The sequence below is a fragment of the Emys orbicularis genome, chromosome 2 (genome assembly GCF_028017835.1).
Source record: "Emys orbicularis isolate rEmyOrb1 chromosome 2, rEmyOrb1.hap1, whole genome shotgun sequence".
NCBI lineage: Eukaryota > Metazoa > Chordata > Testudines > Emydidae > Emys > Emys orbicularis.
This window is the reverse complement of record NC_088684.1, coordinates 131,761,692-131,783,437: the sequence shown is the minus strand read 5'-3', so window position 1 is coordinate 131,783,437 and position 21,746 is coordinate 131,761,692. Positions and strand designations below refer to the sequence as shown.

The window sequence follows — 21,746 nt, the reverse complement described above, 5'->3', positions numbered from 1 at the left end:
GCGTAAAGTTGAAATCACGCATGTTAAATGCGTGTAAGATGCGACAGACCTGTATCGTCTAAAATTTGTAACTGTTCTTTAATCATGTAGTCGAATGGCAGTTATATCTTTGTTTGATTTTTGCTATATTAAAGCAGCCATAATAGCCTGCTCAGAGGACTGCTTTGAAATTTTTCAACACTAGGTTTATACAGGCTTTGAGCTTCCCTTCCCAAAATGACATGTAGACACTTCATTAATAGTCACATTTTCATGTAGATTTAAAGGCCTTCCAATTTTACAGCATGTTTAAAGGGCATTACATTTTTTACAATAAGGCAACTTATGGTAACCCAAACCTCTTTCTGGAGTGCATTTCAACTTCTGTAATATAATTATTTGAACAAAGCAATCAAATCCTTGAATTAGTGTATGTGATGGCTTATATTGCACTACAACTTAAGTCTTAGAATTAAGAACAACTGTTGTTCTTAGTCCGAGAAACCCGGTTCAGTTTTTAAAACACCAACCCTTAAGCTAAACTCCCAAAACTAATAAAATAAAGAAGCTCAGAAGCCAACAACCATCAGTGCCTCACTGAGAAAAGTGGCTTCAAAAACATTCACAGCCACATGAATCTCAGGCCTCTGATTACATTCTTTAACAATGCCTCCCAGGTGGTGGTAAAATATTTACAGTGTACCAGAAAGAAAGGTGGAAGACTTCTGACTATTGTATTTTTGGCTTATGTATTCAAGACCTGGTATAATTATTAACTAGTCTCCAGCTAAGTGGAATCAACTTTTTGCAAGAGACGCAGAAAAGTGATTTTTTTTTTTGTAGGCAGCAGGTACCAGAACATCAGCAACTTCACATTATCTACCTGTGAAGTTTGAGTAATAAGATTGGAGTCCAGTCCTTTATTCAGGTTTACTGGCAGAGGTTTTACATCCTTCCAGCCTTATTTTTTGGAGATGGAGCCCGAAGAATGTTGGGGGTTTCTTCCATGACTCTGACAAGCAAGTTATCAATGTAGTTTTCTAGCTCCCGCACCTGGAGATCTCTCTTTGTAATGGTATCCTTCTGTCTCAGCACCAGCTGGATCAGCTCATCATGTGTTAATTGAGCATAAGCATAGGCAGGTTCCGAAGGATCATATTTCTTTTGGAGAGAGAAGACAGACAGGGTCAATGCAGAAATAAGTGTTTTACAGTAATATGAGAAGACTGCCTAATGATCTTTGTATTCAGGGAAGGTTGAAGAATTCCAGGGATATTGGTTACCAAAACAGGATTGCTCTTCAAAGAAATTACTGTACTTTACATCTTGTTAAAGTTTCACACAACTGGCATTTCAGGATTTATCAGTCATTACTACTTCAGTGAACAGGAAAAGCAAGTTCCCCAGGGCCAAAACCTGCCAGGCTTGCAACATCAGCAATGACAGGGAAAAGCTACAGGACCAAACCAGTATGGTAAAGTGAGACAAATGCAACTGCTATCGCAAGAGAGACATCTGTTAGGGCACTTAGCAATGGCAGCTAGAAATGACAGCGAAGTTATAATTATTAGCAGATATTCATGCACTTCCAAAATGTGGACAGGTGGAGCTTTATAACAATAGATTATGTGGAAAGGAAAGTAACAGGAAAAATATTTAAGTACTGCACTTTTATGGCACGAGAATATTTGATACTGTAGGATTTAGGAAGCCCAGGGCATCTATTCTAAGGGGAAGGAAGACTCAAAATGAGACAAAATTTGGTAGCGTTTTCCATAGCCTCAATTTTATGGCTCAATATTTGTCAGCAATTTACAGTAATATGTGAATGCCAGGTTTGCATGGGGTTAAAGGATAAAATTTGAGTCCGAAACAAAGGACAGATGAGTCATGATCCTAGGACATCAATGGCCCAAAGACTTGCATAAAAAATCCCCCATGTAATATTAGCACTGAAAGATCTACAGAACCACAAGTTAAAATATACTGAATAAAGTGAGAGTCAAGCTCAGGTTAAACAGCAGTGAATGTACTTGATGACTTTGAGACTGAAACTTTAAAAAGACAGTTATTTAGCAATACATTGCTGGACAGATTCTTAAAATTAAAATGCTGTTTGCTGTTTTAAATAGAAATGATTTTTTAGTAACCTCTGCCAAATAATTTCTTATACTTCCTTTTTAGTGCAGCAAAAATACAAGTAGTATTAGCATAAATATTACTTTAGTACAGAATACTCATTGTACAACAGACTTATTCATCTTTTTGCGGATACAGACTAACACGGCTGCTACTCTGAAACTTATTCATAGTTGTATCTCAGTGGCACTACAGGGAATAGTTTTGTATTTGCACAGCTAAGGTGTGGTCTGGAAACACCAGATGTTTAAGAAAACAGGCTTCTGTAGACTTTGAAGAGCAGCACACCTGAGTTTAAGTGAAAAAATTAAACTTTTCAGTCACATTTTTCTTTTGTGGCCATTTACTTAGGAGTTTGAGCCCGAGCAGTAATGTTTACATGACTATTTTCAGCACTGACGCATAAGCCCACATCAGCTGACCCAGGCTGTGAGATTCACTGCCATTTGGGGTAGGGCGCGCAGGCACGTAGACATTCCTTAAGATGAGGAATCCTATATTACAAGCCAGTTTGTGCCTGGATTTCTGAATCAGAATTTTCTCAGAACCTGGTTTGCTTTCATTTTTCAGACCTCTTATCTAATGGTGCCTCAGGGATCAGAACTTATGCAAACACTTAAACAATACTTTTCAGAGATTTGAGGGGAAGAGAAAGAAGGTGAAAGCTTTTAGCCATGCACATTTAGAAATATAACCTACTTTTGTGAGGCAACATTCTCCTGCTTTAACAAGTAGACATTTGGCCTTTCAGACTGTGGAGGAAGTTCTTAATCGTGGAAGCTGCCAATGCAGCAAGTTACAAGGTGATGGGTCCCACTAGTCTCTGCTGAAAGGAAGATCAGCAGTGCAGCAGTTCGTGACTACCTGCCCCCAACCACCTTGAGTAAGCACGGTGTAAGCAGACTCCAGGTTACAGTGGCCACACCCCACATATTGTAGGCAATCCTTGCTGTCTCCAAAGTAGCATACTTACTTGTCACCCTCTACCCGAGGCACTCCTACTAGTCATCTTCCTGGCTCACAACCAAGCCTCCCCATCAACGTACCCATCTAGTGGAGAACCAAAGAGCACTTCTGGGTTTACTCCAGTAGTACAGCCACAGTTCCTTGGGGCACCCCCATCAGGAGCCTTTTTTTGCTTTAAAGTCATTTGCATTGAATAAGAACAAAAAGTGAATTCTATTTCTTCCTCCCAACGCTGGGAAATAGAGAAAATAAGGAAATCCTTTAACAGACATCGTTTGAGTGTCAGAGCCAAAAAATGTAAGTTACCCTGAGTAGGCAAGTTCACACTGAGTGCCCTGGAAGCTACGAAGTTTACACTAACCATTATGAAGCTATAACCCAAGTTTCAATTTCTTTCATACCTTTCTATTGCTCTCAGTCCAGTTTTCATCCATTTTTGTGGTTGTGGTCAAATTTTTAGTATGCGACTTATTTGCTGTGGTGTTCATTGGCTTCACAGGATGAGGTCTGAAACAAAAGCCACAACTTGTTTAGGCAGTTCCTTAACATCTTGCGATCTTATCACAAGCAAAGCATCCAACAGGATCCTCAATCCAGTAAGACTGAACACAAGGGGATTTAATGAATTTCCTTATACACCTCAAGATATGAGAAATTCAGTTCCAGGACAGAGTTCTGCCTCCAATTACAGTCTTCCATTGGGTGGGCACACACTCACTCACCCTGTTCTGCTGACTTATTTTTATTGCATTCAAAAAACAAACAAAAAAGAAACAGTATCATGGTAACTGGAAACATCACATAACAGAAGTGGTTATATGTGGTGCTTACACCATATTCGTGAGTGCTTAGTTTTTGTTTGGTTGTGGGTTTGTTTTTGTTTTTAAACTACACGCATATTACTATAAGAGTTAGATTCTACATAATTTCCCCACATTATCTTCATTAGAAGTCTACATACCAAATATCCTCTTGGGCAGCAGATTTATTCCATCTTCTCTAAACGGACTAATTCTTGCATAAGGCACACTAGATGCCTAGGCATAATCTTGTATTCTCTAGACCCATTTGTAATGGCAATTTTAAAAAGTGGAAGTAAGTTACCCAACTGTGTTTCAAGCAATCAATTTCTGAACAATAATTCCCTGGAGCTCTACAGATAAAGCGGTTCTGAGGCTAGCAGAGTTTCAAGAAAAAGACAGCTCCAATTTGTACCTCAGACTATAATGGGGTGCCAGTTAATTGGAACGTGAACAGCTCTGGAAGTCCAAAAGCATGTCCGTCATCTGGGAGTCAGGCCTATTAGTCACATGAAGTAAGTTTGCCTGTAGTATGTTTTAATGCTTAGAAATCTTTACTCTACCACTTAAGTGACCACCACAGTTCTCAGTATTGCCTTTGATTGTATTTCCTCATTTCTGACAAGCTAGAGATCATAATGCAGTTTACCAAATCCAGCTGTTGAGACCAGAATATTTGTGGTATTAAAATAGCATTATTCAAAAAGGATAAATCCATATTTGACTAATGAGCACCGAGTTCCCTAATGTAAATAACTTGCCATAAATAATAGAAATATTGTGAATGTTCGATCTGCCCAAAGCACTGCCACTGCTCATTCTAAGTTTTTGGGGGCACAGTTTCTAAGTTTGGTGCAATCACTGATTTTTTGCTAATTTTGTGGCAGTGGTCTTACACTGGTATGGTATAGGTCTCTGACAGGGTCCAAAAGTCAGACCAAGTTAAGATTGTATGAAGTCACATCAAAATGAAAAAACTATCACGATATTTCAGTAGCAAGAAAAAAGCATGTCTTGTACAACATTGAGAAATTTTTTATGTATTTCCCCATATTCTCACCTGTGCTTAACAGACACACTTCCACCACTCTGTTGTGTTTGATTGGGAAGTGTCTCAGAGGGTGAAACCCATGCCCGAAGCACCTTCTTCTTGCCAGCATTTTCGACTTTATGATTGAAGCTCTCTGCTGGTGGCTTTTTCACTGATTCTGCTCTACTACTGTCGCAAGCGCCAGATTGGGGGGAACTAGAGGAAAGGGAGAGTTGGGAAGAACTGGACAGGGAGGTAAAAGAAACAGACTTTTCAGAGGGCTCAAAAAAATCACTCTTCCTACTTTCCTTAATACTGCTAGATTCCTTCAGTTCCTGTTCCTCAACAACACATCCATGCTCACTGGGATAAGACAGGATATCTAAACCTGACTCACTAGCCTTGCTGCTTGCACTATGAATGTCTACTACTGAATTTAGTTTGGATGATTTGCTAGATTTAAAAGTATCTTCAGGGCCTCCTTCTCCCTTCTGAAGCAATATACTTGCTCTATCAGTAGAGCTCATATCTGAACTGAGTTTTTCTTCCTCAGTGACAGACAATGAATCTATACACTGATTTTCAGTATTTGGAAAACTTTGATAAATTGCAGTCATTTCATTGTTCTTTTGATAGCTGTCTAGAAGCTCATCATCTGATCCTACTTCTGGAATAACTGGAAGGCCAACATGTGTTAGACTCTGATCTCCAGTAACTGGAATGGCAGACTTAAGGTCTGTTCTAGACTCAAATAATGAATCATCATGACCATAAGTTTTGTGTTTTAAGTGTCCATTATTGCTATCATCTCTGCCAAGATGATGTGTAGTTGACCGAGTGGCTGTTTTTAATAAGCTGTCACCTGCTGGGTTTTCATGTGGGTTCATGGGATTCTCTCTATGAAACACAAATCCAGACCCAGACATTGTGCTGTCAGATGGAGTAAGCAGCTCTTCATCTTTCAGTCTACCAGTCAGAGAAACAGGTGCACACTTATTTAGTTTTACAGCATTTCTTGGGGTAGGCTTTGGCTTTGCATTTCTTGGGGCAGGCTTTGGCTTTGCAAATAGAGGATTGAGCTCACTAACATCCTCTGACATGTTAGGGTCCTTAGGAAGCAACGTGTGAACTCTTGGAGTTGGTTTTGGCGGCTCTACTTGAACTGAAGAGTCACTTTTGATGGCAAGAGTTACCTTGGACTGTAATGCGAGCCCAAATTCTTCCATTTTGAGTGACTGCTTACTTTTCTTTCCACTACATAGTTCTTGCTCCTCGTTTAATTTGCTTTCAGCAGAAGATGGCTGTATTACAGCATTCCCAGGTGAAAGGCTATAATTAGACTTGGAGAGAGAAGTTAGTTCTTTGCCATCTTTCACCCAGGTTTCAGCACTTGTACTGCTGGCTTCAACGTCATCCTGAACAGTGCTCTCATTGTTCTGAACAGAACTCCTACTTTCATCACAGAGTTTAGATGAACGGTAGCACTCCATACCCAGCACAGAGGCAAACCCTTGTCTCTTTTCTATTACGGTTGGATCAGTAGTGAACATTTCTTCACATTGATCAGGATGCCATCTCTCACGCTGCTCTCTGTCTAACGCCTCAGCATGATTTCTGCTGGAATCAGTATTTTTCAACTCATCAAGATGAAAGGTCACTGATTTCTTAACGCCGCTGTTATTTTTTTTATCCGGTGATACTATCTGTACCTCTTGGGCATCACACTGTTTCTTTGGGGTCTGCCCAACCCTTTCATACACAGGCAGAGGAGATGACTCAGACAGTGACCCCAGAGAATTTGATACAGTATTTGTATCATTAGTCAAACTTTCATTTTGAGACTCCTCTGAAGAAACAAAAGCAGGGTGCTCCGAATCAGCAAAGTTTATTGCAAAGGAACAATAGCTTTTGTTAGAAACAGCAGAAGGAAGGGAGAAAGAGGGAGGACTAGTAAAGCTTTTGAGGTCTTGCACTTTTGATTCCTGTCCCAGTTTAGATACAAAAGGATTATTGTCAATAGAAAGGTGAGTAGAAAGGAGAGGCAGAGAAACATGCCCCAGAGTTGCAGGAGGATGGGGGAAATACAAGAGAGGACTAATGAAGCTTTCAGAATCTTGTGCTTTGGATTCCTGTTCCCAGTCAGAAATGAAAGCGTTATCATTAGAACGTTGTCCAGAAATGAGAGATGGAGGAAGAGGGCTACTAGAGTCTCGTGCTTTAATTTTTTGTCCCAATTTAGAAGTGAAAGGGTTATTGTCATTACTAGAATGATGTGCAGAAAGGAAAGCAGGAAGGGAATCAGGTACAGAAGTAGGAAGCGTGGCTTCGGTTTCATCCTCTGAAGACACTCCCAGTCTGTAAAAGGGACAAAAACTCGCGTGTCAGTTGCAGATGCAACATGTGAGAGACAGACAAAGACAAGTTCTAAAGGTGGATTTCACAAAATTTGCAACATACTAATGATGCATAAGAAACTGCAAAGACTTAAGAGTTTAATGGACCCATAAAACAAGCTTGAAATAATTTATGTTTAAATATTTTATATGCAATACCAATACTTGTGATGCAAAAAACGTGTGTTGTAAAGTTTGCTACATGCAAATCAAAGATTACTAGGGTGATGTCTACTTTTAAAGCAACTGTACATAATTTATTTTGCATCCAAGACATAAGTACTCCTAGCATAATAGCTTAAGATGTTTACATTTGCACACAAGGCGTTTAAACAGAAATGTAATTGAAGATCTAGTGTAAAAGACAGACAACTCAGGATACTTGTTAGTAAGGCCACGCTTCTTTCATATATGTAAGTCACAGAGCAGAATTTCTGAAAACAGTCTCACACAGAACCCCAGAAATATACTTCATGAAACTGTGAATGATGCCAAGAGCAGATGTGTTCAAAGATTTGCCATTCTCCAGGCCACAGCAAGAAGTATAGTGGACAGCAATAGGTTTGATTAAAGAGGATATTTCGGCCCTTCTACACACTTTCAAACGTAGACAGTAAGGCAGGAGAATATTGTTAGTTTTTGTTATGGGTTAATAGAACAAGGAATAAATGACTTCATACTATCTGAAAAGATATAGGCACTAAAAACCATTATGTTAGTGCATCCTCACTTAGATGAAGTTAAATTGGTTAAGAATGGAAGTAAAAGTTAATACTTATACCAAGAATCTTAATAAGTGTGTAACTGGTTAAACTTTCATCTAGTGGTGAAACAGAAATGAGTCCCCCACAAGAGATGTTATAAAGGGCAACAGCTACAGAAATGTTACCTTGTGGCAGGAAGTGGGCCAGCCTAGCCATATGTCTGCAGTGCTTTATATCAGAATCTGAAACTGAAATAAAACAAGACTAACCTGGGTTTGACAGCTTTGGTTTGGATTGTCCTTGCAGAGGCTGCAGACTTGTCTGGTTTCTGTTCTTCCATGAGCGATTCATCAAAGGGGTTATGTGATTTCTTGTTTCTGGGAATATCTGCTGTGTTGCTGTTTTTTGGAGTACTTTCTTGGTTATAGTCCTTAGGGATTTCAACAGGTTTTACCTCTTTTTCATTTTTTTTTTCTTCAAGAAGTTTGGCTTCTCTCTCCTTCAAAGTCATGTCAGACATGTTTTCTACATCACTGTTTTTCACTACTTCCTTTCTTCCTGTGACTAGAGACAACAAAGCAGACTTCTTGTTCTCTTGTTTTTTGTCCTCTTTAGTTTCTTCTTTTGCAGTTTCTAAACTCAGTGAAGCACTATTTCCCAGTAAATCTCCACCGCTAAGTAGTTTGTATGATGGTAGAGTCATAGACTTAAAGGACTCCAATGAGTGTGACCCAGATAAACCTCTGCTAGGAGACATTCTTCCTGTCTTTTCATGTTCCTTAGTGGATTTTGAAGACAGGTTTTCTTCTGATTCAGAGGGCTGGTTTTTCCTGAATGTTTGAGGGGAAGAGGAAGGAGTGTTGTCCTTTGACATGGTTTCCTTTTTTGTTTCACTTTCCTTCCGATAAACATGATTGCCATTGATACACACGTTGGATCGGGGTGTGGGATCATTTTTGGATTTAAGGCCACTGAATAAGGAGAGCCCTTCTTTCTTGGTGTTGCTGGAGGTTATTTCGTTTAGTTGCTTATTGTCTGCACTTGCTGTTCTCTTATGAGCCATGAGTACAGGAACATGAAGTGAGTTATCTTCAGCTTTGTTTCCAAAGGTCTCTGGGAAAAAAAAAAAAAAAAGAGACATTAAAGCTATGAAAAACATATTTTCCGGTGACAGTCAATATTACAGTCTAAAGTGTTGAAAGACTCAGTGATTACTCATGACAATGGAAAAATTATGTTTAGAGATACAGAAAATTTGTTATCTAAAGCAGGAGTATCACCCTGTAGAGCAGCGGTGCCCAAGCTTTTGCAGGTTGGGCCCACCCTACCCCTGTCTGTGCCATGCCCCCCCAGAGCCAGGGGACGCAGACAAGGGTAACGGAACCGAGACTGGGACTGCAGCGGGGGGGGGGGGGGGGGGGGAAGAGGGCACAGGGCTGAGAGTGGGGCCAGGGTCAGATGTGGGGCCAGGAACATAGCTGCGGGCGGGACCGGAGCAGAGTTGGGGACAGGGAGGGGCTAGTGCTGCTCTCTTCCTGCCGCCCCCTCAGGGGGGCTGGCCAGGGCCCTGTCGCACCCCCTCAAAACCAGGCCCCACAGTTTGGAAACTTCTGCTATACAGGGTTTGTGGGCTTTTGGGGGGGGGAGGGGGGGGGGGGAGATGTGCACAGGAGGCAAGGTGGCAGATCACAAGGAAGAAGTATCCTATTTCATCCAAAATGGCTCCAGCAATACAAAGAATGGTATCAGACAAATTCTTCTTAAATGTTTTCAATGGATCTGGGAACATACAGCTATAATAGTCCTGTTTTGTAGTGTTGGCCAGAAAACAAGAACTCCATTTCACAAAAAATTAAGGGTTTGATATTTGGTTTCATTCTGCATTCGGAACAAACACCAAGACATTTTTTTTTTTTTGGTCAGCAAAGAGACATGCACCCATATCAGCAGACTAGTCAAAAGCCTGGTAGCTATAGCACTCACCTAGGATATCAGACACCCAGGTTCAAGACCCCACTCCTAATCAGGCAGAGCATTTCATCAGAAAATTCCCGATCAGCTTTACTGTTTTAAATAAAACGTATACAATAAAATAAAATTGCATCTGATCACCCACCTACAAATGTACTGCCAACAGTGCATTAATGCTGATTTTAGCCAACATCTTCAAATACTTTGTCACTTTCTTTTTCATAAGAAAAATGGGTGGAATCTTTGCTAATATTCTGTCAATATATTAACCTACCGTATCAAAAATCAACCTCTCTTTTGAGCAAAGATTTAAGATAGTAATAAAATTTAATATTGTGAGAGGAAATACTCACTTTCTGAATTTGGAGGAAAGGACTCATCATCATCATCATCATCTTCCCCCCACTTTGCCTGAAAGTCACCAGGTTTAAGCCTAACTTTCTCCGTCACTGGCTGAAAACCAGGTAAAACTGACATGGACTGGGAGAGGGAGGTTTTCTGCAAACCAGGTTTAGAAAACAGGGTTTTGATCTTGGATTTTTTCTTTTCTTTCTCAGGTGTTTCCTCTTCACTATCCGCTGGCGAGTGAGTTATGCTGGGAATGATGGCAGACGCCGTGTCAGGCAGTCCATTGGCCCGCTTTCCTTTGAGTTTGCCTTTCAGCTTGCCAAATGGAGACCGGGACTTGTCTTTCATGGATAAATCAAACATGCTGGCTGTCATGTTGCTCCTCATGAACTGAATATCCACCTCAATCTCTCCTCTCTCTTTTTCCTTCTTGCCTGGTTTGGAGTGAAGTGTATACCACCTGCAAAAGAAAGACAAAATATCATACAAGCTTCGAAAACAAACTCTGGTTAATGCAAGCCACAGAAAAATATGGCAGAGGGAAAAAGGAGAAAACAGACTCCCTAGCTGGGAAACTACTTCATGTTTAGACAAGGATCAGAGAGCTTACTGTGGGCATCCCTGCTAAAATAACTTTTTTCATGTACCATGATTTAACTGGCACCAGAGACTTGGTAGGATAAGGCCCATGACGGGAATACAGGTATAGCAGGAGGGGTACCGCTTCTTCAGGAAGGACTGGCAGGGTAAAAAGGGAGGAGGTGCTGCATTATACATCAAGAATACACACACTTGTTCCAAGGTCCAGAAGATCCAGAAACAATAGTTCATGGATTAGGGACCCAATTTTATGGGGTTCCAGGGGCTTCTGTATAGATTATTTAGGTTAATCTTTCTATCTACCCAATGGGACTCAGTGCTCAGTCTAGAAGATACACCTCTACCCCGATATAATGTGGGCTCGCATATAGCGCGGTAACCCCGGGGCTCAGGCTGCTGCGGGGAGCCCCGGGCCCTTTAAATCACCATTGGAGCCCTGCTGCCGCTACCCCAGGGCTGCGGCAGCAGGGCTCGGCCGCAGCGATGAGCTGCCAAAATCTTAACAACCGGTTCCCTCCTCACCCCACCCCCGCCCCCGGGGACTCCTGCCCCATCCACCCCCCCCCGCGTTCCTTGACGCCCCCCCCCCGACCCCTGCCCCATCCACCCCCTTTCCCTGTCCCGACTGCCCTCTGCCACCCCATCCAACCCCTCCTCTCATTCCTGATGGCCCCCCAGGACCCCTGCGCCATCCAACCACCCCTTCTCTCTGTCCCGACTGCCCCTGGAACCCCTGCCCCTGACTGCCTCCCACCGCCCCATCCAACCCCTGCTCCTTCCTGACTGCGCCCCCCGGGACCCTTGCCCCCATTCAATCCCCTTGTTCCCCGCCCTCTGACCGCCCCGACCCCTATCCACCCCCGACCACCCCCCCAAACTCCCCTGCCCTCTATCCAACCCCTCCCGCCCCCCCACTCCCTGCCCTCTTACCACGCTGCCTGGAAGTGGCTGGTGGCACTACAACCGCGTCGCTCAGCTGGAGCCGGGCCAGGCTGCCGCCACCATGCACCTCGTGGAGCACTGGTGGCACTACAGCTGCGCCGCTCGGCTGGAGCACCGGGTCAGGCTGAGCTTGCAGCCCGCCGCCCAGAGCATGCGCTGGCGGCGGGGCGAGCTGAAGCTGTGGGGGAGGGGGAACAGCTGGGGACTAGCCTCCCCGGCTGGGAGCTCAGGGGCCAGGCAGGAAGGTCTCGTGGGCCACCGTAGTGGGTGCACACCCCGCCCCACCCCTAAGAGCCAGAGGGACCTGCCGGGGGTCGAGGTGGGGAGTCCCAGTGGTGCTTACTTGGGGCGGCTCCCGGGAAGCATCCAGCAGGTCCCTCTGGCTCCTAGGAGCGGTGTAGCATAGCTAGGGAGGGAGCAGGGGGTTACCTGCCGCGGCGCGGGCAGCCCTCCTCACAGCCCCCACCCAGCTCATCTCCGCTCCGTCTCCGCTTCCCTGGGCCTGAGCACGAAACCACAACTTGCTTCTCAGCCCTCCCAGGCTTCCCACACGAACAGCTGAAGAGCGTTCAGGGGAGGAGGCGGAGCGGAGGTGAGCTGGGGCCAGGGGCAGGGAGCTGCCGGAGCTCACGGAGTTGGCGCCTAAGGCGCCACTTTAAATTTAAAAGCCCTTTTAGAACTGGCTGGACAACCAGTTCTAAAAGGGCTTCTAAATTTAACAACCAGTTCCTGCGAACCGGTGGGAACCAGCTCCAGCTCACCACTGCTTGACCGGCAATTTAAAGGGCCCGGGGCTCCGGCTGCTGCGGGGAGCCCCGAGCCCTTTAAATCACCGTCGGAGCCCTGCCGCCGCGGTAGGGATTTTTGGCTCCCGAGGACCGCGTTATATCGGGGTAGAGGTGTACCATCAGAGATGCTTAGTTTTGCAGTTCTCAAACTGTGGATTTGTGTCTCCAGAGATAACATGCTTGTTAACAGCAAAAATGTTTTTAAATAAAATAAATTAATTAATATACAGAGGTGAGAAATAGTTAAATAAAACAATTTAAATGTCTGTCTGGTGATGTTCTCCTCCTAATACAGCATGGCAAGAAAATCCTCCAAATATTAATGATTAACCTGTTGAATTGGAGATAGTTCACCTCCCAATGACTTCATAAATATCTGCTTCAATTACCTTTGGTAAATGAAATAACCAAACAATCATTCATTTTCTGATATAGCTGTAAAACTCACCTGAAAAGTTTTCAAAATAAATCACTGTTTAAAAATGTATAGTGTGTACCTTCTAAAAATGAAGCCTACATCTATCTCTGAGTTGTGAAGAATATGTATTAAAGTTACAACAACCAACAAGAATGCACTTTTATGTAGAAATCCATGATTAAATTGAGTCTTCCTGACTAGTGATTTCAATCAATTTGATTTAAATCAAATCCACCCTGGGCAGACCAGATGAAAGTTCTGGGTAAAGACAAAAAGGGGGAAAAATAGGGATGACCTCATGGGTAGGACTCTACTGCAGACCACCAAATCAGGAAGAGGAGGCGGAAGAGGCATTTCTAGAACAAACAAATATCCAAAACACAAGACCTGGTAGTAATGGGAGACTTTAGCTACCCAGACATCTATTGGAAAAGTAATATAACAACACAAAATGTCCAATAAGTTCTTGGAATATATTGGAGACAATTTGTTGTTTCAGAAAGTGAAGGAAGTAAACAGGGGGCAGCCCTTCTAGACTTGATTGTGACCAACAGGTTGTAAATCTGCAGGTAGAAGGCAATTTGGGTGAAAGTGACCAAGAAATGATAGATTTCACGATTCTAAGGAAAGGAAATCGTGAGCAGCAGAATAAGGACCATGGACTTCAAAAGAGAAGACTTTAACTAACTCAGAACTGGTAGGTAAGGTCCCATGGGGAAAAAACAAAACAAAACTAAGGGTATGGCTACACTTACCTCCGGCGCGATTGATCTGCTGAGCGCTCTCCCTACCACAGTGCTGCAGCAAGTAAGGGGGGGCTCAAAGGAACCGCTCCCCACCCCAGCTCACCTCCGCTCCGCCGCTGCCTCCTCCCACGAGCACGCCGCTCAGCTCCGCTTCTCCTTCCTCCCAGGCTTGCCGCACCAAACAGCTGATTGGCACGGCAAGCCAGGGGGGGGGGGGGGAACGGAGTTGCGGCGCCTCATGGGAGGCGGCGGAATGGAGGTGAGCTGGGGCACAGGGGCCCCGGGGAGGGCCACAGCAAGTAAGGGGGGGGCTCAGAGGAACCGCTTCGCGCTCCAGCTCATCTCCGCCTCCTCCCCTGAGCGCGCCGCCGCCGCTCCGCTTCTCCCCCCCACCCCCGCCTTCCAGGCTTGCCGGGCCAAACAGCTGATTGGCACGGCAAGCCTGGAAGGAAGGGAGGGAGGGAGGGAGAAGCGGAGCGGCGGCGCGCTAAGGGAGGAGGCGGAGGCAGAGCGGAGGTGAGCTGGGGCGGGAAGCAGTTCCTCTCCCTACTCACCTATAACTCGCCTATAAGATTTTTTGGCTCCCGAGGACCACATTATATCAGGGTAGAGGTGTATGTTGACTTCAGCTACATTATTCACGTAGCTGAAGTTGCGTAACTTATATCAATCTCCCCCCCACTCCCCCAGTGTAGACCAGGCCTAAGGGATAAAGGAGTTCCAGAGGGCCGATAGTTTCTTAAGGAGACAATATTAAAGCGTTAATGAGAGTCATCAACTAAAAATTAATTAAATGAGGAAGGGTAAAGTAACATTTCACTTTGGTTTCCCAAACTTTATACTTTGTTTCTGCTTCCTGAAACTTCCAGGGGTTAAAAGTAGAAGCAGGTATGCCAGAAAAGGCATCAGTGCAACAGAACAAACTACACACCAACATCTGAAATAGTTCAGTCAAGGCATTCTCCAAACACCCCATACCTTTCTTTCCAATTCTCTGTTCATTTACTATTTCAATACTTTTCAAATGTAGAAGCTCCTGAACCGCAGAGGGAAAATGCCTATAATTTCCTCTTCGGAATCAAGCACTTTATCATTGTTGGATGTTTCTATTTACTTTAGTCTGTTAATACAATACTGATTCAGAATCAAGGTACCAAAAGTAAGATTCTTTATAGACAGGACTTCTGCACTTTATTTTGAACGCGTTATCTGTTTCTGAAATTACAGTTTTTAACATAAATAGCCTGCAGTGTTTATGTTAGACTATTAAACTTGTTCAATTACCAGGCATGGTGTACTACTTGATGACATTTCAATCTTGTTGGCACAAAGAGTAGGTATTTACTGGCATCATGCACCATGAATAGTTTCTTGCCAATCACTAGGAGCTATAGATCTGCTGACCCCACAGAACTGACATGAAAGGCTGTTTTGAAAGGAGCTGGGATTTTCCCTCACAGCTTAACTACTAAATTAAAGCAAACTAACAGAAGTATTCCATCACAAGTGGAATGAAAAGCATGAAACATGAAAATGCCTTGCTGCCTGTTTTTGCACTGTCACACATTGGAGGTAAAGAGAAATAATTGGTCTAGGCAGTTTGTTTCAAAACTATTTTGGACAGTTGACCCTAAAATGAGTTTCCACTTTCAGACAAACATAAAAAGCACTCTTGAAGAAATGCATTAAAGAGAAAGGGGTGAGAAAACTTGAGTTCAAGTTTTATTAAAGCAATTTTCTTCCAAGTGTCAGCCTACAATGACAAAAAGCCAAATTACAAAATCCCTAAAATGAAACCTACACTGGAAATGCTGACCGTTCTCATTGGAGTATCAAAGAATACAAGTTGAATAAGTTCCACTCATCAAGCCTTAGACAAAAGTATAAAAATGAATATATTTTGCATTTAAATGTAAAAAGCCACTGGCCATTTTTGTGACTCAAAAGTGTGTTTAATTCAAGGAATGTTCTTATGTATTTTCTGGCTCCCAATGTACATCAGTGAGCTTATCCTGTTTATTTTGCATAGCCCGTTTAATAAAATGGTCCCAGTTGAATGTTTTCAAAAAAGCTTTAAATATTCAAGGAAGGCAACTTCTATTAACTTAAGTACAGCCATCATTTCTAAGAACAGTTGCTGTGCAAGTAATAGCTATTTACTTTCAGCAACACAATCTTTGCAATATTGTGCAACAAACTGTAGGCACCTTCCCCACAGACTGATTAGCGAACAACGTGCATGTCAGCAGTCAGGGCCACGATTGTATATATTCTGCATACTGTAACTAAGGCTACATCTACAATAGCACTTTTGTTGGTCAGGGGTATTAAAAGAAAGCACCGTTGTGGACAGGGTTATGTCGGTGAGAAAACGCTCTCCTGCCGACATAGCTACCGCCGCTCATTGGGGTGATTTAATTATGCCAGCCGGAGCGCTCTCTCTCTCCTGCCATCATAGAGTGGCTGCACAGGAGGTCTTACAGCAGCACAACGGCAGCAGTACAGTCATGCCGCTGTAAGGTCCATAGTGTAGACATAGCCTAAGTGGGAGGTTAGAAGAAAAACTTCAAATGAAAATGGTAGGTTATTTTATGATATCCTCTTCAACAAAATTTAAAATAAATCCAGTAGCCAACAGCTCAATGACAAGGAAGTTTCAACGTAAGAAACAAGATATGAAAACAGTTATTGACAAAACTACGTTTTCCAAGAGGCATTACCAGGTTTTTCCTTAATTTTCTTCAGATCTTTGGATAAAAGCAAACCTGGAAGAATACTACACCGCTATCTAATGGAGTAAGTTTCCTGCATACTGAACCTTGATGGCTGACGAGCTTTTAAAGTCCAAAATAAGAAATATTTAAAACTTGACACATTTCCTATGATAGGCTATAAACATCTGCCATGTGCCATCTTTTCCAATGCATTTTAAAAAACAGCTACATTTTTCATTAGACATTTGTGTTTGAGAAGTCCTTCACACCACAGAGTGCTACACAGCTTTGTCAAGAACCACTGAGTGTTTGCTTATGGGCCAAGTTGGTGCTAATGCTCCTGTATGCCTGATATCAGCCCAGAACTAGTTTTAAAAAATTAGTCCCTGGAAGAAAAATAAGTCCACACCAAACCCAGCATTCATGGTTGTCAGTCCGTTAGGAGGAGCCTTTACATGAGCATAATCAATTTACAAGAAGCCAGTGCTGACAAACCTATCACTTTTGTGAAAGTAAAGGCCAAACCGGCCCTCATGAGATTCACCTAGGTAGATCAGCTAGGTAGTTAAAACAGCTCATTAAATGATTGTCAGAGTGTATGTTAGCCACACACTGTTATTCCATTAAGAATAGTCTCACAGTAGAAACCACAATCTTACTAATTTCAGAGCAGCCAAGAGTATTTACATTAAAACAGCAAATACGAGAAAGCAATGTTGATCTAGCTCAGGGGTAGGCAACCTATGGCACACGTGCCGAAGGCGGCACACAAGCTGATTTTCCTGGCCACCAGTCCGGGGAGCTCTGTATTTTAATTTAATTTAATTTTAAATGAAGCTTCTTAAACATTTTAAAAACCTTATTTACTTTACATACAATAGTTTAGTTATATATTATAGACTTATAGGAAGAGACCGTCTAAAAACGTTAAAATGTATTACTGGCACGCGAAACCTTAAATCAGAGTGAATAAATGAAGACTCGGCACACCACTTCTGAAAGGTTGCTGACCCCTGATCTAGCTGTACAAAGCTAGGAGGAAAAATCTTTAACTTCATACAATTTCCACTGCACAGTTAATGGAAAGTAACACTTTACTGAAGGAGCTACTATTCCAGGAGATTATGCCCTTTAAGGGTATTTATTTATTAAGAACAAGAGTGTTTATTACTTGCATTGGACAGTACTTTCATTCTTCACCTAAACAAGAGGCCTTTACAAACATGCTAAATATTCTTGGGTGACTTCACTGTTCTCAGTGTGAACTGTTACACTTGGTTTTTGTATATAAATCTTTAAAAAGAAACAGTATCTCAAAACTGAAGTAAATATTGAAAACTTCCCTCTAACCCATATCCTACTCCAAGCCATTATTGCCTCCACAATAGAAAAAGGTTAAAAAATGGACATTGACTAACCTGTAAAACCCAATCCTAGTCTCCTCCAGATATGACTAGCAAAAGACTGACCCCCAACACTGAATCATTAAGACAGTTTCATCTTTTCAAAGGAAAAGGATTTTCTTTTTTGTAAGTAACACAAGCAGTCAGACTTTGTTAGAGGTAACCAACACAGCTTCTGTGAACATGCTATTTTGACTCAAGCATATGCACAACAGCACCAGAGAACTTAAGTTTGTCTGTACTGAAATACCTTCACAGGAGCTTTAGAAAAGACTAGTTGAGTCTTGATAGCAGAGTTTTAATTAAATAAAAAAAAAAAGGCTTAAAGATTATCTACTTAGATGACCTTGTCAATGATTTCCTCCTCAAAGGAAGGTAGATACAATCCTTTAAAAAATCCATTTGAATTCCCATACACTGATGGTCGTTAGTCCAGGCATCATACTTCAAGACAATCAAAACAAGTAGTTTTCCTAGGGGGCTATGCTATAACAAGTTAGCCCCTTACGAAAACTACATTTAATTAAACTGATCGTGAATGACTTATTCAATGAATTTGTACATTGGTTTTTAATGCTGATTGATAGTTACAGTTGTTATAAGTTTAAGTATTGTTAGGGTTTTCAAAGCCTCGGTATACATTTTTATGAATCCAAATAAAACAATATATATTTAAAATTACTATACTTTGCATGTGGAGAAAACTATCCCTTCATACTGAAATCAACAAGAACAGGTGTAGCTGGTATAGTTAAAAAATAAGCCAAAGCCTGCTAAAATAGATGCCCATTGATTGTATTTTTGTCATAACGTTGTACTTTCCTGCTCTAGAAGTTTAAATGCAAGTTCAAAATTTTCATCTGAAAGTTTTATTTTCACTGGTATGAAATATATATAGAAGAGAACCATGACACTAATCTTGAAGTCAGCTTATTACTAATGACATTCCCTCCCAGTAGAAGGGTACAGTAGTGCAGCAAGTGAAGATCTCAAACGCATTTGACTAGAATTTTCTGATGTGGTGTAAATATTATTCATATGTAAATAAGTTTTCATTTTAGAACAACTATGGTAATAAACATGCCTTTTAGCTCTCCTTTAATATGCTTGACCCTACTAAAAAACACTTCCAATAAGTCAGTGTATAGTTCTTAATACAGCCTGCAAAAATCAGAAGACAATCATCTCTTTGGAGTAATGATGCTTTAAGAGTAGTATAATATTAAAAACATCCAGAGTGTATAAAACCAAAGACACTAAAATCAGAACATAACTCCACCTTTCCAATAAATATAATTTAATAAGCACACAACTAAAATGCACTAACATTAAAAAACTTAAATCTTCACTCCTGTTGTGAACTCGTGTTCATCCTCCCATTTCCCCTCCTGCAGATATTTTTGTAAAAGGGTATGATCCAACCCATAGGGTCCAAACTGTGTTGAGCACTCAAACAAAAAGGGACAGAGACACTGTGTCCGCTTGCAAGGAAAGGAAACGAACTGCAAACACAAAAATGTATACATTGTTTTGTAGTAAGATGTTTAATTGCATAATTTGACCTACAGAATCTTCTCTGATGCTGATAATGCACAAGAAAGAACCCATCTGATTCTGCAGGATTAGGAGTCAGAAAAATATCCTCCTGTTTGTAAACTGAGATTATCTGATGAAAAGTACTTGAAACTGAATAGCAAATCCCAGAATGCCATTTTAAAAATCATTTTCCTTCATCAAACAATCCTATATCTTTGTCATTTCCTGAACTGACCAACTGTGCTCCCAAATACAAGCTTTAAATTAAAAAAAGTTTTTCTAGCCCTCATGAAAGAAACATTACACACAAAAGAACAAGCAGAGCAATACTGTCCTAAAGTCTCCAGTAAAATAGCTAAGATATGTAAATTGATCCTATTCATCACAATGCCATGTTAATTTAGAAGCCTCATGATGACATCCAATTTAACTCTCAACATTATTTGTTTCAGAAACACCTGCTCAAGTGTTTATCCTGCAATCTGAAACTGCTTTCCACTCCCTCCTAGTTATCAACAGCCTCATTTGGCCTTCACCCACTTGCCAACCCACTTGCTTCCCCTCACCTTGACAACTTCTGCAATGCATGGGCCAATACAAGTTTCTCATACTGAAAATTGAAAATGTGAGGACAATGCAGACTACATTACATTTATTAAAATAAATATCCTTGATGCTGTACTGGGTATAGTCTTTATCATTTTATTAAAACTTTAAATTAAGCTGGCACAGAATCTAAGGACCTAGCTGCAAAATTCAGATTAAGTTTGCCATGAAATAATAGAAGATTTGTCTACACAGAAACACACATTAAAACATCAGCTGATTTATAGCTTCCCTACTTCTCAATTAACTCCTTGTTATCAAAGGGCACTCCCTGGTTGCCAACCCAGATTGATTCCATCCCACACAAATCTCTCTCGCTTTATTATGGTAAAGTGCTTACGTATTGCACAAGAAACTGATGCTAGGGGAGGGCAAATCAAACACCCAAGCCCCAGCTCATGACACAACGGTTCTGATCTACTCCGGGCTTTCCAAGAATAGGAAAGAGAGAATTTCAGAGGCGCACCCCACTCCTTCCTCCAACTGAAGCTGTGGGCGAGCAATAAAGAGAAACTGCCTGAGTCCCAGAGACACAAATGGGGAGAAAGGACGGACAACAACCCCGTCATTGCCCTAAGAGCAACCTGCCGCTCGGGGAGGGCCAGCGCTGGGAACCAGACACGGGGCTCAAACCCAGGGGCGATCCCATCGTGGGGGGCTATAGCGAGCCTGGGAGAGCTCGCCACGCCAAGGAACCCCCCCCCCCCCCCGAGCACGGGTCAGAACCGGAGTTTCAAGCCCATTCTGCTCCAAATAGGCAGCGTGAGGGACAAGCCCTTCGCCCCCCGGACCCCCGCCTCGCTACCGCCAGCGGGACTCACCGGGTGCTGCGGCGGCCGCCCTCCTCCTGCAGCTCGGCCAGGCGGATCTCGGCCCGCCCCAGGAACTTGTCGAGGCCGAGCAGGGCGCGGTGGAGCACGGTGAGCTGCAGGGCCGGCTCGCCGCCGTGGCCGGGCCGGCGGGGGGGCAGCTCGAAGGTGGCCTCCTCCCGCCAGACGGGCGAGCCCAGGCAGCGCTCCGACACCGAGGTGGCGAACTTCTCCTTGCCCAGCGCCATCAGCGCGTAGGCGTCGCTGCCGCCGCCGGCCCCCTTGGCCTTGGGCCGCAGCCCCCGGGCCTGAAGCACCGTTACCTGCACATGGGTGGGAGCCCAGCGCGGCGGAGAGTCCGACAACGACATCCCGACCGACTGCCGAGCTGGGACTGGCCCGGCCGGGGAGTGCGCGCGGCAAAGCTCGCGAGAGCCGGGGCTGGCTCGCGCCGCTAGAGGGGCGGGGCGGAGGGGCAGGTGTGTGGGGGCGGGGCACAGGCTCCGTGGGGGGGAAATGGGCGTGTCCAGATGGAAGGGGCGGGGCCATCCGGGATGGGGCGAGCGGCCTGGCTGCCTGAGTCCCAGTTCCAATCAGCGCCTGCCAGTTGCCTCCAACAGTCACTGTCTGCGCCCCTGGGTGTGTGCAGCGCCTGGTGCCAGGGGGTTGTCCTGCCGAGTGGGGCCTCTGGGTACCACTGCCACATTCAGCAACGCTAACCATAGTAACCACTGTCCCCTTAGACCAGTGCCAAGTGTCCCCGTCAAACAGTCACCCTCCAACTGCCCCCATCAAACAGCCCCCCTCCAACTGCCCCCATCAAACAGCCGCCCTCCAACTGCCCCCTTCAAACA

General features: G+C 43.3%; 1 protein-coding gene across 2 annotated transcripts; it reads right to left on the bottom strand.

Moving 5' to 3' along the window:
* RAB11FIP1 (RAB11 family interacting protein 1) lies at positions 1–21,263 on the bottom strand. 2 transcript variants are annotated; one of them, XM_065398056.1, is made up of 6 exons: positions 20,905–21,263; positions 10,336–10,790; positions 8,281–9,124; positions 4,945–7,269; positions 3,486–3,591; positions 1–1,140 (listed from the first exon to the last, which is right to left on the bottom strand). In XM_065398056.1, the coding sequence occupies exons 1-6, from the start codon at positions 21,261–21,263 to the stop codon at positions 925–927; spliced, it is 4,305 nt and encodes a 1,434-aa protein (XP_065254128.1). In that variant the 3' UTR covers positions 1–924. The 2 variants fall into 2 exon arrangements, with proteins under 2 accessions (XP_065254128.1, XP_065254129.1); XM_065398057.1 differs by lacking the exon at positions 4,945–7,269.
* Between the last annotated feature and the right edge of the window lie 483 nt (positions 21,264–21,746).